The sequence below is a fragment of the Parasteatoda tepidariorum genome, chromosome 9 (genome assembly GCF_982258835.1).
Source record: "Parasteatoda tepidariorum strain Cologne lab strain chromosome 9, Ptep-v5.0, whole genome shotgun sequence".
In the NCBI taxonomy this organism is placed as follows: Eukaryota; Metazoa; Arthropoda; class Arachnida; order Araneae; family Theridiidae; genus Parasteatoda; species Parasteatoda tepidariorum.
In genome coordinates, this window is record NC_141763.1 from 62,117,076 (window position 1) to 62,135,164 (window position 18,089).

At 29.2% G+C, this 18,089-nt stretch overlaps 1 protein-coding gene across 1 annotated transcript; it reads right to left on the minus strand.

The window, feature by feature from the left end:
• Positions 1-563: 563 nt before the first annotated feature.
• LOC107455658 (uncharacterized) lies at positions 564-16,170 on the minus strand. The gene is made up of 6 exons (XM_043044172.3): positions 16,030-16,170; positions 10,054-10,133; positions 9,002-9,183; positions 7,292-7,451; positions 4,070-4,431; positions 564-2,889 (listed from the first exon to the last, which is right to left on the minus strand). The coding sequence occupies exons 2-6, from the start codon at positions 10,103-10,105 to the stop codon at positions 2,521-2,523; spliced, it is 1,125 nt and encodes a 374-aa protein (XP_042900106.2). The 5' UTR covers positions 10,106-10,133; positions 16,030-16,170; the 3' UTR covers positions 564-2,520.
• Between the last annotated feature and the right edge of the window lie 1,919 nt (positions 16,171-18,089).

Here is an 18,089-nt window from a genome sequence, read left to right on the forward strand (position 1 = left end):
ATAAAAATTGTTTTAATACCTAAGAAATAATAATTTTAAAAAAACTCAAAGCTTCTTAAGTTTTTTCACTAAATCTCCTAGAGTAAAAAAAAATAGAGTATACATGTCTTTCAATTTAATTATTATTTATTAAATTGGAAAATGCTTGAAAAAAAACCTTTTCCCTATTATTTATTTAATAAGTATTGACTTAAATACATTGAAATAATTTTTAATCTACAGATAAATGTGGATCAACACCCACTTGGTAATGACATGAAACAGCCATATTGTGAGCTCAATGGCACAATATAGTAAGTGGTGAAATTTTTAATACTAATACAGTGAATAAGGGAACATAAACCCAGGTCTATTAACTTACCTAAGTCAAACTCTAAATAGTAACTCTGTCGATAGAAATTATTGAAAAAGTTTAATTATATTCATTACTCGTCAGAGTCAACAGAAATTTTTACAATTCTATTTTTTTTTTTTTTTTTTTTTTTTGCTGAAGAGATGATTGATTCTGTTGATTTGATAAATCGGACAAAATTAAAAAGTACACGAAAAATGAGTCTTATCAATCAATTGACTAAAAATTTATTAAAAAGCGAGAATAAAATATTTTCATATTATAACATACAAACATAAATGAATATGTAAAAAACAAATATTGCACATAATATTTAGTATTCTCATAAATATGTAAAATTTTTTAACAAAGTAATTTGAGGTATAAAAATATGCGATTAATTCTAAGAAATACATTTTTAAAAATTTAACACAATGTCAACAACACTTTGGCAATACAGTATTTTTGAGTAAAATAAAAAAATACATTTTAAAAAATTCAATATATTGGCAACATTTTTATAACATGTATAAATGTTTCTAAAGATGGAGAGAAACTGCTTCAATAAACTGGAAACTGTTGAAGCACAAACCCTCAAAATGGCAGTATAAAAATAATGCATCGAATAATATATCTTTCTGAAGTAGTGTTCTTATCTCAATGGAATGAAGCAGCTCATTGCTTATATTCTATTTTTTTACTTGATGTAAATATATATATATATATATATATTCCAGCTCTACCCCTCATTTTATTTTTGTTAATAATGTTATACACATTTACAGAGTCAAATATTTCTTCAAGTCTGAAAATTTCAAACATTGTATCCTAACCGCAGGAATTATTCTTAAAATAAACAACACACCAGCCATAGAAATTCAAATTTTTAACAGAAAGAATACGATAAGAAACCATCACATTACGCATTTTTTTATATTTCAAAGTGATGTTAAGGAAAATAAGAAACATACTTTTTGAATGTAAAATTTATATGGATATGAATCATGCATTCTGTCTTGAAGTATTCCTATAGTTTACTGGAAATTACTGAACGACAATGCAGTACAGCTTTTCAGATTTGATTTTGCAGCAAACCACAAATTGGCTTATTTTATTCATTTTCTGCTAATACATACGCATTTTATGTATTCAGATAATACGTAAAATTAGATTCAAAACTATACTAGATGCCATTCCACCTGTGATGCCATTCCACCTGTGAAAAAAACTAAAGGCTTACATGGATAAAACAGCTTTGGATTGATGCCTACCAGTTAGACTGGGATGTAAGACTAAGCGAAATGCTGACCATTTTCCCACAATCTTTTCAAATTACAAAATTACGACAATTTATTGAATTATACATATTATTGAGGTGATATAATTCAGCCTCTGTCTTGGACATTTCTATAATAGTAGAATTATTAATAGTGATATAATAGGACAAGCATAAATTGTAAACCATTTCAGAAAAGATTTGACTTCCTACAGAGAATAGAAAAATAATTTGAGCTACGATCATTCGTTTCATTTAATATAAAATTGATATTCAATTAATTATACTCCCATTTGTCAAACAGTTTTATTAACATGCCATTTAAGATATTTTGGTTGACACCAAGTAAGTTTCAAGCATATTGCATCATAGATGTTTTCCTTGGTGGTTAGTTCCAACAGAAAGTTAATTTTTGTCTATAACAATTTAAACAATCACATTTTATGATAACAGTTGTAAAAACTTTTGAAAAAAATATCAAAAGATTAAAAATGATATGTTTTAAAAATTAAGGGACCTTAATTATGAAATTAAAATTAAGAAAACTGCAAAAAAATTAAAATATACAGTCATTTTTAAACAAACAAAAAAATAAATAAAAAAGCTTTTCAACAATTTCAAATTAAGGAAAAACCAATACCATGACCATAAAAATTAAGAAAAAACTAATGGTAACATGCTCAGTTTTTTTAAACAAAGTTATGAGAAGTCAAAAGTTATGATTTTAAGTCAAATGAGAAAATTGAAGAAATAAGTTTTTTGAATTATTTTGAAAAATAAGCTATCTTAGAAATCTTCAATTCTATGGAAATCTGGCATTTTTCTCCATAGCTTAATAAGATTAAGATAAATTTATACAGTCAACAATAAAACAATAAACGAGAATGTATCTCATTGATACAAAATGATCAATTTAAAATTGATTCCTTCTTCTAGCAGCCATTCCATTTAATAACTGTTTTGTTCTATTTAACATTACAATGAAATCTGGCACACTTTCCCACAACCTATAAGACTGTTTAAGCAAACTTTCATATGTAAGAAGGTTCCTATTAAAATGAGGTATCATGACTGGCCGTACATTGAAATTCAGGCACCTGTTACGTACATATTGATTTAAAATTAGTTGATATATGTAGCGATTATTTGAATTATGGGAAAAATAGTTAACATCATCTATTTCAGAAGGTTCAACATTATCAAATACATTCAATAGCGCAGTGTTTCCAGAATGAATTTGACCCAAAAATGACTCTGAAACAATTGGGACAATGAAATCAACCTGTAATAAAAGTAAAAGCATTAGAAATAATTCAAAATAAATAAATAATAAATAGTTCAAACCCAATTTCCTTTAGAAATATGGTAATGATTGGATTTGAACAAATCATTTTGAGACGTTTTTTCTTTTTTCCCTTTCAAGTATTAAAACTTCAAACACTAGTTCTAGATTTTTTCCGGGTATAAAAATTATACATTCAGTAACCTATTTTATTACAAACCTATTTTATTACAACTAAAAATTATACTTCTAATCACCTAAGTATAAAAATTATCAACTCTCCAGCCAAACATCCGTTTCCGTTTGGAGAACAAAGTCAACATAAATTTGTAAAAAATTAGATTAAAAAAAAACTCAATTTTAAACAACACTTTACCCTATGACAAGTTTTGGTTTGGTTCGCTTACCCAGAACGTGGATTTTGAAGTCACAAGAAATCGCTGTCTCTTGTTTTTAGCCAACTGAATATAGTTTCGTTAATTTAAAGCGAATGATTTAAAAAAATTCAGGTCAATTTTAAACAAACTGAGTTGATTTTCTAGAGTTTTAACTTATTGACTATTAAAAATTATCAAGATTATACGATTAACCTTTGCATGCAGGTTCCTCATTACAAAGAATTCAATAAAATTAGGTCCAAAATTCAACACAATTAAATTTAACTTTAGAAGAAAAAAAAATTTTGTTATACAGATATTTATTATACTCTCAAACTGTTATAAAAAATAAAACTAAAAAAAAAAAACTTTCCACATATCGTAGTAAATAGAAAAGTTAAAAACTCAAATTTTTTTTCAGGAATTTCTATGCACCATATTTATTAATTACTCAGAAAAAAATTACCAACTGCAAATCTGTAAACACAATATTATTTAACTGATAATAATATCAAAAATAAACTACCACATAAAGCAAAAAAAAGGGGGCTCTATTAGGAAGTGAATGCAGTTTGCCCAAAATGCTGGTACAAAGAAAATGCATGAATTAAACCTATGATTGGTATATCACTAACTATATTCTTCAGATCTTTTTTTTATACATAAAATCTTTAATTTGTGCACACAAAAAAGTGAAATTATTTTAAAATCCGATTTAATTAAAAGTATATAAATTTCAATCAATTTCACTTTGCTAAATTGCATTTTGTTGATATGAAAAAGAAACACTAAAATATACTTACGGCAGAAATTAATGCAGGAAAAACGTCAAATGAATTCATCATCAGTAAATGATCGAAGTGTGACAGTGTTTTAGCAACAAAGCCACCATTTCTCAACAATGTAAGCAACCTTTCTGCGACATCAATATCAGCATCAGCGTGCAGTATTAAAACAGTAATAGTTTCTGTTTCCATTAATACAGGATCACAAAAAATTTTTTGACCATTTTCTTTGTCATCCATGTTGAAGTGGCTTTTTTGATATTTTTCATAAAATGTTTGGGATGAGTAATCTTTAGACACCCCTTCCTCTAATATGTCAGCTTCCGGAGCAGTAGGTCTTCTTGCAACATACGAATCGCTTTGAGGACTTTCTAACAAACCTTAAAAAAGATGAACAATTATAATAAATATACACAGAAAAAACAAAATACAGCAAAAACTCACATTACAAACACCCCTACAAAACGGATAGCTCTCATTACAGACATTTTATAAACTTTCCATAAATTTTCAATGAAGAAATAATTATGTATCCTCTCGTAACCGTACGCAGACAATGATTCACAATCCAAAATTGTTTCTATTTCATTTTTTCAAACCAGACACTACTAGTGCAGAATTTAAAGAAAATGTTACTTTACATTCCGAAAAAAAAATTCCACTAATAGATTTAGACTTGCCTTTTCCATAACTAAAATAGAAATCTTCTTGCCTCGTCCATAACTAAAGCTATTTTAATACAGAAGAATCACTTTCACATCACCTTCCTTTAACTTTGCAAAGAAAGGAGAGAAAATGATATTGCTCATGTGAAATATTTCAGACAACAGCACTTCTCATTTGGGAGGATACAAATTATGAGATCCCTTAATTTGTATCCTCCCAAATGAAGAAGTGAATTTGAAATAAAGCCTTAAATGCTTCCCTTTTCCCACCAAAATTTTTTCTTCTTCTCTTAATCAATTAGGCTTGCGTACCTAACACAGCTAGATTTAAAAATATATATATTTATATAGATCGAATTACTCCACATATCCTTTTCATACTGTAAATATAATTTCATTAAGTTCTGTTATTTGTCACTTTTTTTGCAAATAAAAATTATTTTAAAGACAGGAATTAATATTGATGTGTTCCAAATATATATACTGCCATATTTAGTAGGTAAGTTTAATGACAAGTGAAATGATCTTACACCTAATTCTATATAATGCAATATTGCTATATAATGCCTTCAAGTGAGTTTAAACAAAGAGAAAAAAAATTAACTTTTTAACTTGCCAGAAATAAAACCACAATTTCAAATTGGGACTGCCATAAAAAATTTTATGAAAAAAATTGAGGTATTTTAAAAGTTTAAAAAGAAAAAGACATATATCCTCAAAGACTTGCCTCAAAACATAGTAACCTTATTGTATTCACAGAGGGGTACAAACAAGAATTTAAAAAAATGAGCAAGGCAAAATGGCAACATTTTCAGACACATAGAATAAGCATTTACTAAGAAAAATAATTCTTTAAGTTAATAATTTAATACATTTTGTATGAATAGTGAATGTTAAGTATATGCATAATTTTTCAGATGATAAAGCTAATTTTAACACCTTTTTTCAAGCACTGGTTTGTGCAGACAAAACTAAAACAAAGATAATGTTTTTCTTTTATTTAAGGAATTAACACTTAAGTATTTCTTCTAATGTTGAAGATATAATTCTGTAAATTATCAGATCATGCCTTGAGATAACTTACTCGCAGATCTGTAACTTTAAAAAATAAACTGTTTACTACTCTTTGATTTTTAAAGTATTTTATAATAAAATAGCCACAACTTTTTTACAGCCTTTAGTGCACCTAGCACTTCTAGTACCCCACTTCCAAAAACAAATAATTACCTTTTCTTAACATTTTTCAAAGGTAAAAACCTTAAATTTTAGCATATATGATCTATGTTGTAAAAAAAAAAAATCTTTTTTTCCTAATCATGGTTAATGTGAATAATTAAAATAACTTTATAAGTCACGAGTCATGGATTATTTGAGAAAATATGCAGGGTTGGGTTTTTGCCGTCAAAAACTGGTTTTTGACATGACAGTGGTAAAAATCGGGTTTTTACCGGTAAAAACCGTCAAAAATCTACTGTTTTCTTTAATTTATGGTATGTAGCGAACAATATAATATTATTTTCATATAATTGCCTTTATAAATGAATGTTGTAAATGATTGCTATTGATTTTGCAACTATATACATGTATTCTTATAGAAGGATATACATTCATATAGAAATATTGTAATATACTTACTGAAAATAGTGATACTTACTTTATCACTATAATCACTGTAGCTTGATTTGCAAAGGATTCAAAATTTTGCAATTCTTAATTGTTAGAAATAAACAAACAAACAAACAAAAAAGCTTGGAACTATTAATAAATTCAAGAACTAAAAAGAAGAATTTAAAATTTGGCATTTCTTAAATATTAGAAATAAGCTAAACAAAACTTTCAACTACTAACAAACTCTAAGTCAAGAATGACTTGACATTCTTCAGTAATGTAATATGCCAAACAAAATGATGCTTGGAAATGTTGAAAATTTTGCTTAGTATCCTAATATTTTACTTCAAATAGTATGTTTTGATATAATCATGTTGGGAAAATGCAAGAATCTGTTCTTAAATATCTTTTAACAACTTTTTTTCTAATTTTATTGCCCAAAAATGAATTAATTTTATATTATTAGCAGTTAATTCAAATAAAAATACAATTTTACCAAAACTATGGGTTTTTGACATGACGGTAAAAATCATGGTATAAACTAGTAAAAACTGTCATGAGTCAAAAACTTGCCAACCCTGAATATATGGTTGATTGAGATGTGTTAAAAACAGTTTCTTCACAAATGTAAAAATACAAAGGGTCAGGATTCTTAAAAAAAAAAAAAAAATTCCTATGGCAAGGAGATGTAGGTGGTTGTCACTAATGCTAATTGGTACATTTATTATTATTATTTTTTCAAATTAGAAATATAGACACAAAATATTAAAACTCTAAAAAGGTTATATAAACATCTTTTTTACTACTTTTCTTTTTACTGATGATTTGTAACAAACAATTGCTAGTTTCAAATCAAGGTTAGTTGATAGCCCTATTAGCAAGGCTGTCATTTTACCTTTCTCACTTATATCAATCCGAATAAATCATGTAAAAGATGAACAAATTATGTATTGTTTTTTTTACTTACTTTGAACATATTCTTCTTTTATTTCACGCAAAGCATCCAATCTTTTGTTTTTCATAATAGCTTCAACTACTTTACCAAATGTAAGTCTTTCAAAAAGAGGTCCTGTTAGAGCTAAATATATTGGCAATTCTTCTTTCAACTTGGACTTTAATTTTATATACTAAAGGACAGATAAATAATCCCATTAGATACAATAATGTTAAAAATAACTTGCAATACAGTTTTTTTTTTAAACTTTAATTTACACTACATTCAGAGCCTGACTAAGGCAGGGGCATAAGGGGCAGTTGCCCCGGGCCCCCACATCAGAGGGGGCCCCAAATCAAACAGAAAGTTTATTTTACGTTTCCTTCTATATAGAACTTTTTTTTAAACAAATATCAGTACAGTGTAAAATCCGTCAGTTTTATGTTAGCTTCTTCATTATCTATCGTATAAACACAAAAAATCTATATTTCGTAAATCCATGGCTTCTTAGGGCGGAATTTAGCTAAGTTTTCGCAATTACGATGGAAAAATTTGGCCCATAAAAAGCCTGTACTTCTGCATATCGCAAAATTTGATATATATTAGAAAAAATACGGGCTTCTGATTAACTTAATTGAGCTATCGTAATTGTGAAAATATAGCTGAATTCCGCCTTAACGGTAGCCAAGGTTACGAATTTTTCTCAGCTAGATAACAAAGTTAACAATCAAAAAACATAATTTCGGAAACTGCCTTCGCATGACGGACATAGAATTGTCAGAAGATCAATAAAATGGACAGAACGATATTTCGTCTGACGATCGGAGGTGGGAGGGGGACTTTATAGCTTTTTTAGATTCTAGTAAATTTTCTTGTTATATATTTATAATGAGGTGAATTTTCTCCAAATCCTTGTTTGACGGTCAGACCATGGGTGCCACTTTTCAGTCCTGAGAGAAAATCAGTAGATTAAGTTTCATAAATTAATATCTCTTCCATTTGTTTTAAAATTAAAATTTCTGTTTTCCTTAAAAATTTAACAAATCTTTTGTTAAATAAAAAGAAAAATTACCTTTTAATGTAAACATTGTTAATGAACATTGCAAAATTGCATTGTTAATAAACATTGCAAAATGACCAAACAATGATGCAGCTTAGTAAAGAAAGAATAAGATTAAACTTCAACGCCTGCTTGCTTAAATAAAATTTGTACTATTGTTGTATCTAAATTTTCTCATTTTTACTTTTTCCCAATGTTTTGAATTAGAATAGTTAAGTAGAGATTATTATTTTTTTATAGAAATAGGACAAAAACTAAATAATGGTGAAGTAAAAAAGTATAAGTAAAGATATGTATAGCTTCATGAAAAAATTTAGTGGTTTATTATTCAGTGATTGACGTAAAAAGATGTACAAGGTTAGCTGTTATTTTTATCTTGTTTGCTGTCAAAAAAAATTATAAAATAAAGGAAATAAACTAGATAATTGATTTAATATATGACTCCTTATCATAGAAAGGTACATTTTGAAGCTATAAATTTCTGAAAATTCTAGTAAAAACATCTAGATTGTGTTAATTGGTCAAAAAAATAAGTTCAGTCTTGAAATATTTTTTAAGTGGCACTCGTGTTAAACATATTCTGCATGGACTACCATTGCAACTTGATTAAACTTTTAATTTTTAACTTAAATTGTACCACATAAGAAATGCATTCAAACTGAAAATTCAACAGCTATACTTACAATTATTGCTCGATTTTCAACTATTCCAAGTTCATTAAGAAATGCCATCCAATCATTTTCATGTGACTGGGTACTGTGGATAATTAATGCAATATTATATAGAACTCTTAATGGTATATCCTTTACTCTAATCCTGCGCAGTTGTGGAAGATGGGATTCAAAAAACTCACACAGATTAGAGCCTGAAATTACAAAGATGTTTAGAAAAATTTTATTACTATGTGAACAAATGATAATTATAAGAAGTAAACAGTAATACATTCTTCCTTTCACGAAATGTAAATTCTTAACTAATCCTTTATGTGATATCCTGGTTCCATATCTCAAAAATAAGCTCAAGAACTTAATGCATAACAAAATTAAAAATGAATTCTAAAAAAAATAATCAAACAGCAGCGGTTGCCACAGCAACACATGCACATATACTCTTGATTATTGTAGTTGAAAAGTGAGGACGCCATGAAATCCAAACCAAGACACATTTTGTCAATGGGTAATATTTGAGATGGGAATGAACAAGCAATTTATAAACACATAAAAATTATATTCTTGATCAGATCAAGAAGTAATGGATTTAGGTGGGATGGTTAATTGGTAGGATAATTAATGGATTAGGTATTTACAAAATATATTTTTCAGATACAGTAGAGAACCGATTATCCGGAATGATCGGGACTATTGCTATTCCGGATAACTGATTTTTCCGGTTTTCTGAATCGCTACAAAAAGCCGTTTTTTTTAGTGTTAAACCCAACTAAAAAAGAAATATATTTGTAAATAATCTTAAAAATAAGAAAAAACGATGAGGTAATACACTAATGATTATTTCTGAAATGATGGTAAGATAAACATCTTTCAAAAAAGAAAGAAAAATCCTAAAATCTGATGAGGAAAAAAATTTTTTTTTTTTAAAAATTGCGGGAAAATTTATCGAATTTCGTTCCGGTTTTTTGGTTTTCCGATTTCCGGATAACGGGTTCTGTACTGTATTATGTTTAAAATAAATGTATATTTGAAGAAAAATTTTTTTTTAGAAAAATAAGAAAATATACCTTGAGTTCTTGCTTCTGCTATCACCTCATCAATAATAGATGCCCGTGCCATCTTAAATCAAGTCAATTATTCCTTTGCTCTAGAATATATAGATAACCATTACAGACTTAATATACTTCTCAATCCTTAAAACAATTTTAATAATCTACATAAGGATGGGACTTGGGATCAAATGGTAGGATAAGTACTATTTTAATTACAACAGATTCGAAAAATGACTAATTTCAGTTTTTGTTTAAAGAACTATTTAGATTTAAAAACAATGATTAAAATAGACTTCGTTTGTCTTCAGAGAAACTGATTTCCAACCTGTAAAAATAAAACTCCTTCATTTAAATTTTAAAGCAGAGTATGAATTTTCTACTATTAAATGGTTTTCTCTAATGGTTTTCAAACTCAATAAGGAAAAAAAAAATTTCTATAAAATTTCTATCAGAAATAACCAATTCCGAAATATCCTCATAAAATTTAACTAGTATTTTTACCTTGGCGAACAAAGAGCACGGGGCGCGCTCAAAAGAGCAGAAAATCAGGGTCATGAATCGTGGTTGCCGGGAGAAAAGTGTTGCACCAAGCAGACTCCTCAATTCTGCTTTTAACATGTAAAGTCTATGGCGGGCTTGTCATACTTTGAATCGATTTTTCTTGTTCAAGAATCGGAGTGATCAATTAAAAAAAAATACTAATAATTTTTTCAATCTTTCCTATCCACGAAAATGTAGGTTAATTTTTTTTATCTTTATTACTTTTTGTAATATTGCCTTTGAAACACAAGTCACTTTCTACCTTTGAGTAAGGGAGGAAGGCAACTTCCACCCCCAAGTTCACTAATCTTCTCGGTGGGAGGTCTTGCCCCCTTTTGAAAATCTTTTTCTCTCTCTCTGTCCTTCTGAAGAACTGATATGGGGAACGCTTTAAAAACCGATAGCTTTCTCTTTAGTTATAAGCTTGTAATTTATTATGAAAATTATATTTGCTGATAATTCGTTCATTCTATATACATTTTATTTATTTAGTAGTAATAATTTTCTTGTTTTTATTCATTTTGAGAATGGAATTTATTTTTTAAATACATTATTCCCCTTTTTTTAAACTTTGTTTCTTGTTTTTTAAAGATGTTTCAGAATTAAAAAAATTAGACGCTGAATAAAGTGAGATTAATTAAAATCGAATAAATGACGTAAAGATCTTCCAATATGCTATAAAGCATCACAAAACCGCCGTTTTCCTTTTTTTTTAAAAAAAAATATATCGTACACTCATTTGTAGGTTTAAAAAAACATTTACATTAAAAAAATTTAAAAGGTTCCAATTTTTTCATTCCGTAAATAGTTTTAATTACTCCAATAGCTGGGATAGTATGTTTTTTCACGGTAAGGAAAAAAAAAATAGCTAGTACACAAGACCACGCATCATCCAAACATGAACAAGCACTTAACCCTGTTTTTAGGGCTTTAATGTAAATACACAAGAACACTAAAGTATTATGAAATTTTCATTTTAATCAGCAAATGAAGAAAAATATGAAAATACACGCATGTATTTTAAAATTCTTTAAAAAAAAAAGGGAAGTAAAAGAACATTAGTGGTCATAATTAATATTCACGAGAGAAAAATACAAACGGTATCAAAATATAATGAATCGATGCTTAGGAACGCAACATTGAAAATATTGAAACCAGTTTGATTGCCAGATGAAATAAAAAGAATGAGAAATGTGATTATTATAAACACCACGAAATTTCATCACGATAAATTAAAAAATAAAAATAAGCTGTAATACTTAGAGTTAAGTTACTCTTTGTTACTTCAGACAGTCAAACTGGTTTTGATGTTTTCAGACCTGATTCCTTAGTTGATTCCCTAATCGGTAATTCCTAATTAATACACTTTTTAAAACTTTTTTTCGCAATATTCTAAAAATATATATTAAGAGTAGTAATTATGCAATATCTTATGTATTTAATAATGAGAAATTTTTCGAATTCATATTAAAAGTGTATAATGTAACTTTTATTCATAATTTTTTGCTAGAACAAAGTATGTAATCAATGTGTTATTTTAATTTCTCTTCCCTGACCCTCTTTTGCCATTCATGGAGAAGAGTTTTAGTAGAAATTTCTATACTGCAAACTTTAATTAGTGTAATTATAGTTAATTAAAATATAAGAAAACTAACCGTCATTAGCATTACATAAAGAGGAAAAACACGAAAACTTCCCAGGGTTAGCCAGCATGCCATCTATATGAATATATCTCCCAGATAACCATAATTTTCTGTATTTTTGTATTTAATAAAATTTTGTAAAGTAAACTTGTCTCAATCTGTTGTTATGTTGTAAGTTTTAATGAAAACCAATAAATGTCTTTTCTTTCAAAAATTTCGTTATCGTACTTTTTTATAAATTAATTTCGATTATTTTGATAAATCTTTATATTAATTACAGTGAGCAGTCTCACAAATCTATGTACTAAAATGTAAAATAACATAGAATTGTTTTATTTTGTTGTTTTTAATGATCCATCGAAATGATCTATTAGAAAAATAAATTTAAACTGTCACTTCAGCTTATTAGTCGAAAATGTTATAATTTATTTTTACGACAGAAATGATGGTATTTTTTATGAATCCTCAAAACTGAAATGAAAGAGTTACATCAATTTTCTTATAATATTACTTCTACGTTTAGAAAATTATAAAGCTTATCAAAGATAGTTTTTAAGGAATTTCTTAGAAATAAGTTATACTTTTGTAAGTTATTTATTTGTCCTTTTATTTACGACATTTACAAATAAAATGCGTTCATTACCCACTTTTACCATCATTCTTTGTTATTAGGGTTATAATAATTTTAAGTTAAAGGCCTAAAATTAAAAATGAAGTTCCTTTATTAAAGTAATCACAAGATATTACTTGATAAAAATTATTTGATAAAATATAAATACCTTTTAACAAGCAAAAGCTGATAAATAAAATATTTTCGCTTTTTAATAAGTTATGTTTTCCTTTATTCCTTTAAAATAAACTTCATATAAAGCTGCGCTTTCAAAATGCGCAGTTTAATAAATTTATACTAAATAACTGCTTTAGATCAATAAGGAATTTCTTTTGTATTATTGTTAAATAATATCTTTGGCGATAAGTTTTTAAAGTAACTATAACTGAGTAGAAATAATGTAAGTAAAAATGATGAATATGAGTTTGTGGGTGAAGTTTTAAATGTATCCGAGCTAAATTATTTGAATAAGTTAAGTGATATAATCGGAATTTAGATCTGTCTTAATATGATTTAAAATTTTGTGATAATTAAATCGAATAATTTTCAATTTTGATGTTTCAATTTGTTTGTGACAAATAACAAATAACCCCGGTGTTTATTTGTTAAGAATCAAATCAAAATAATAAACAATTCAAGATATAATTAGAAAAAGTGCATGTTAAATAAAATGATAAAACTATTTTGAAAATAAATAAAGTCGTTTTAGAGTTAAAAAAAATATTTTTTAAGTTTATCTTAGAAAGAGAAAAAGCATAATATAAGATGAAGAGTGAGTTTCTTCTGATATCTTTTGAAAGCTAGTTGACCCCCGCAGGTTGCAATTCCCCTTCTGTGACAGTGATTAGTTTCGGGTTACTTAACACACGCACCCCCACAAAAAATGTAGGGGAGACAGTGAAACGGGTTTTGGAGGTGCAATATATTTCGTCCCTTTTCGAACCTATCCTTACTGAAGGTTGGAATTGAAATGAAAAGGCCTCCTCAGGTATTCTTTGGCCAAGATTTTTACTATATGAATTGATACAGATAACTCTTGAATTTGTAAACAACTTTTAAATCTAATGTTTTAAAATATACAAAATACAGTCAATTCGCTATAACTTGAATATTACTATAACTCGATTTTTTTTATGTCCCGACCCTTTTATCTTCAATTTCATGTTAATTATTCTTGATTACTCGAATTTTACTCCCTTTAACTCGATTTTTTTTTTAACTTTTAAAGCAAGAAAAAAAAACTAGGAGCTGATATCTTGCCCCTTTCTTTGCCAAACACACACAATGTCTTTCGCACTCTTCATGGAGAAGCTAAAGCTGTCGCTCTTGAAGTATGTGAACAGAGGTTAAATGAAACGTTGCCAAATTTACTTCAAGGATACAGTGAAAATGATGTTTTCAATATTGATGAAATGGGTTTATTTTTTAAATGTCTTCCAAATAAGACTATGTTTTAAGGATAAAAACTGCTCAGGGGGGCAAAATGTGCAAGGAACGTTTGACTGTCCTAGTTGAACGAAATGCCTCTAGGACAGAGAAATTGCCCTTACTTGTTATCGGTAAATACCGAAATCCCCAATGTTTCAAGAATGTAAAAACGTATCCTTTGGATTGCAAATCTAACAAAAAGTTTTGGATGACATCAGTTTTATTTGAAGACTGTGTAAGAAAATTGGATCGGAAATTCTTCGCTAAAAAAAAAGAAAAGTGATTCTCTTAATGGATAAATGCACAGCGCATAGTGATCTACCTAATTTGAAAGCCGTAAACTTGCAGTTTCTCCCGCCAAACACAACAGCAAAGTTGCAGCCGATGAACCAGGGTATCATAAAGTGCTTCAAACAGTCTTATCGTAAATGGCTTGTCAGAAAAATGATCTTAAATATTGTAAGCATTAATTAAATAATCCGACAATATTTTGAAAGTCCAAAACCGAAACTAACGGTAAGTCGAACTTCCGATATGTTGAAGTTTTTCGTCAGTCCTATCAGATTCGAGTTATCGCGAATTCACTGTACTTATGATTATCTCCAAAACTATAAATTTAATTCATAAAATAAAGAGAGAACATCTGATTTAGTTCATTTAATGGGGATATTTCCATATCGTGATTTGCAGCACCAACTACAATCGTCAAATAGATTTTAAACTTGCAAATATTTTTTACAAAATAAAAATGTAGATGTTTGCCAGGGGTGGCAACGAACTTTATCTTTAGAGTTGGCCTATTTCTGCGATGCTCTTTTTAGTTTCTCAGGGCTGCTGCTCAGACATTGGCAATTATTCTGCCACAGCTCTCCCCAATTTAATAGATGCAACTTTCATAAAACCTGCATATACAGAAGATACGGAAGAACATGTGATTTAGTTCATTTAATGGGGATATTTCCATATCGTGATTTGCAGCACCAACTACAATCGTCAAATAGATTTTAAACTTGCAAATATTTTTTACAAAATAAAAATGTAGATGTTTGCCAGGGGTGGCAACGAACTTTATCTTTAGAGTTGGCCTATTTCTGCGATGCTCTTTTTAGTTTCTCAGGGCTGCTGCTCAGACATTGGCAATTATTCTGCCACAGCTCTCCCCAATTTAATAGATGCAACTTTCATAAAACCTGCATATACAGAAGATACGGTTATTTTTTTCTAGCTGATGGGGATATTTCCAAATTGTGATTCAGTGCACCAACTAAAATCGTAAAATGGATGTTAAATAACTTTGTAAATAAACCTATAGAGGTTTGAAAAGAGGGGGGGGGGGATATGCTTTGTAGATGTAGACTTCTGCTGTGATGTTCCTTTATATTTCTCAGAAAATTCCTGCCTGGAAGTGGCCTAGACTAGGTAATTACGATTTGGCTGGGAAAGATCACGAAATAGAAGACTTTCCCATAGAGCAAACCATCATATCTGGATCGGTATCTTTTCTAAACTAAACACCAGGTTTAGAAACTTCCAGGCAAAGTCCACGAAAAACTAGAAGAAAAAAAACAGAAGAGGACAAACTCAGAGGGTAAAACTCGTTACCCCTATTAAAGAAGTACTTATGAAATAAATCATAATCTGTAAGAATGAATATTACATCTACTAAAGTTATTGCATCTACGCCTCCATATACCATGAACATTTGAATAAATCTCAATTACTAGACCATTTATTTTACAAAAATTAGTGTTAGTATTTTAAAACACTTACCAGATATTATAAGGGGAAAACAAATAAGCGTTTTGTAGCCCAAAATCCATCATAATTATACAGGTCTGTTTACAGCGTTGAGAATGCTAATAGTGAAAGTGAAAGTAATAGTGAAAGTAGTTGAGTAGAAAAAAAATCACAGATGCTATGTAAAGCTAATCGTAGATGGCGCTTCAAGTTAAAATTCGTCATATGGTTTCCGGGTTACTACTTCCGATTGATTTTTACATCTAAACTTGAAAAAGCGCACTATCCAATATTAGTACATTAATAGTGCTTACAATACGACGCATTTTTTTTCAATTTAAATTTCAACGAAACAAACAACAAATGAATTCGGATGACTTCGCAAGCATTCTATGATGCTATCTAAAAATTATCAAACGGTGATATTTTACACAAATGTAGCAAAATAAAGATAACACTCAAACCATAGCAAACCTTACACCTTATTTATGTTTCGATATTAATTTTATTAAATTTGCTTCAGACTCACAGCTAGTTAGAATTTGTGAATTACAACTAATGAATGGTAAAATTGCACTTAAATTTAATCAGAAATTATAATAATAAAACTTCCTAGAATGTCGAGCTTGTTCACACGTCGATTCGTAAACATGACATAACCGGAGGAATACAAGGGAAATGTTTTTCAAATTTCTTCTGGTTTTAGGAAGCTTGCTATTGCTTACACTTATTCAACCATCCATGCAGCTTCAGTTATAGATTTTGCATAACATAATGCATCTTACATAAATCTTCGACTTCGTATGTTTGGTAACGGAAAATTTGCTTACGGGTACATGCAGGGCCGGATTAACCTATAGGCACACTAGGCACGTGCCTAGGGCCTACGACATTCAGGGGCCTACGAAAAACTTGAGAGAAAAAAATTTGCTGACAAAAATAATTTGGCTTTAAAAACAACAAGTGTATTTTGCACAAAATTATGAAGATACAAATAAAAATATAATATTTTTTGGTAATAAATTATTTTGCAGAATCTTATGATCTAATATATTACTTTTTTGCGATTTTTGGATTCAACGAAATCTTGTATTATGCTGTCGAATTCCAAACTACTCAAAATGTCGTATTCAATAGACATAAGTGCGAGCGATGCCAAACGATCTTGATTCATTGTTGAACGCAAATAATTTTTTATCAATTTTAATCTGGAGAAAGATCTCTCTCCTTCTGCATTTGATCCAAGAATCGACAAATATATTCTTAATGCAATGTGAACGTTTGGAAAAGCATACACAAGTTTATCTTTAACATAGTTATCGATCGAACTAATCATAATGGTATTATCGATATCAACTGCAATATCGGCAGTATGTCAACTGCAATATCGGCAGTATGTCGGTATTGCAGATAAAGTTCGGTAAACAAATTTGTAAATTTAAATCCATATTAATGAAAATGTTAAAAAAATTTGCAAAAAAATTTTAGCATATATTTTGAAAAGAGGGGAGGAGTGGGGGAAGGAGGGGAGGGCCCAAAAACGGCTATGCCTAGGGCCGACGAAAGGTATAATCCGGCTCTGTGCCTAGGGCCCACGAAAGGTATAACCTGGCTCTGGGTACATGTGTATCATCATATTAAAAAATTTGCTTCACCTGCTGGATAATAAAACACACTTTAGTTTACTTGATTAACGTGTTTAGTAACCTAGCATAATATTTTTAATAGAAGTATAAGATGATTGTTGTTGTAGTTCATTTACGTCGCACTAGAGCTGCACAATGGGCTATTGGCGACGGTCTGGGAAACATCCCTGAGGATGATCCGAAGACATGCCATCACAATTTTGATCCTCTGCGGAGGGGATGGCACCCCCGCTTCGGTAGCCCAACGACCTGCACGCGAAGTCGAGCACTTTACGGTAGCACAGTTTAACGAGGACCAATACCGCACACCCTCGGTCCCTACGCAGACTGATCCAAGTGGGTCACCCACCCGCACACTGACCGCAGCCAGTGATGCTTGACTTCGGTGATCTGCTGGGAACCGTGTCTTAACGATCAGTCCACTGCGGGACAAAGTATAAGATGAAT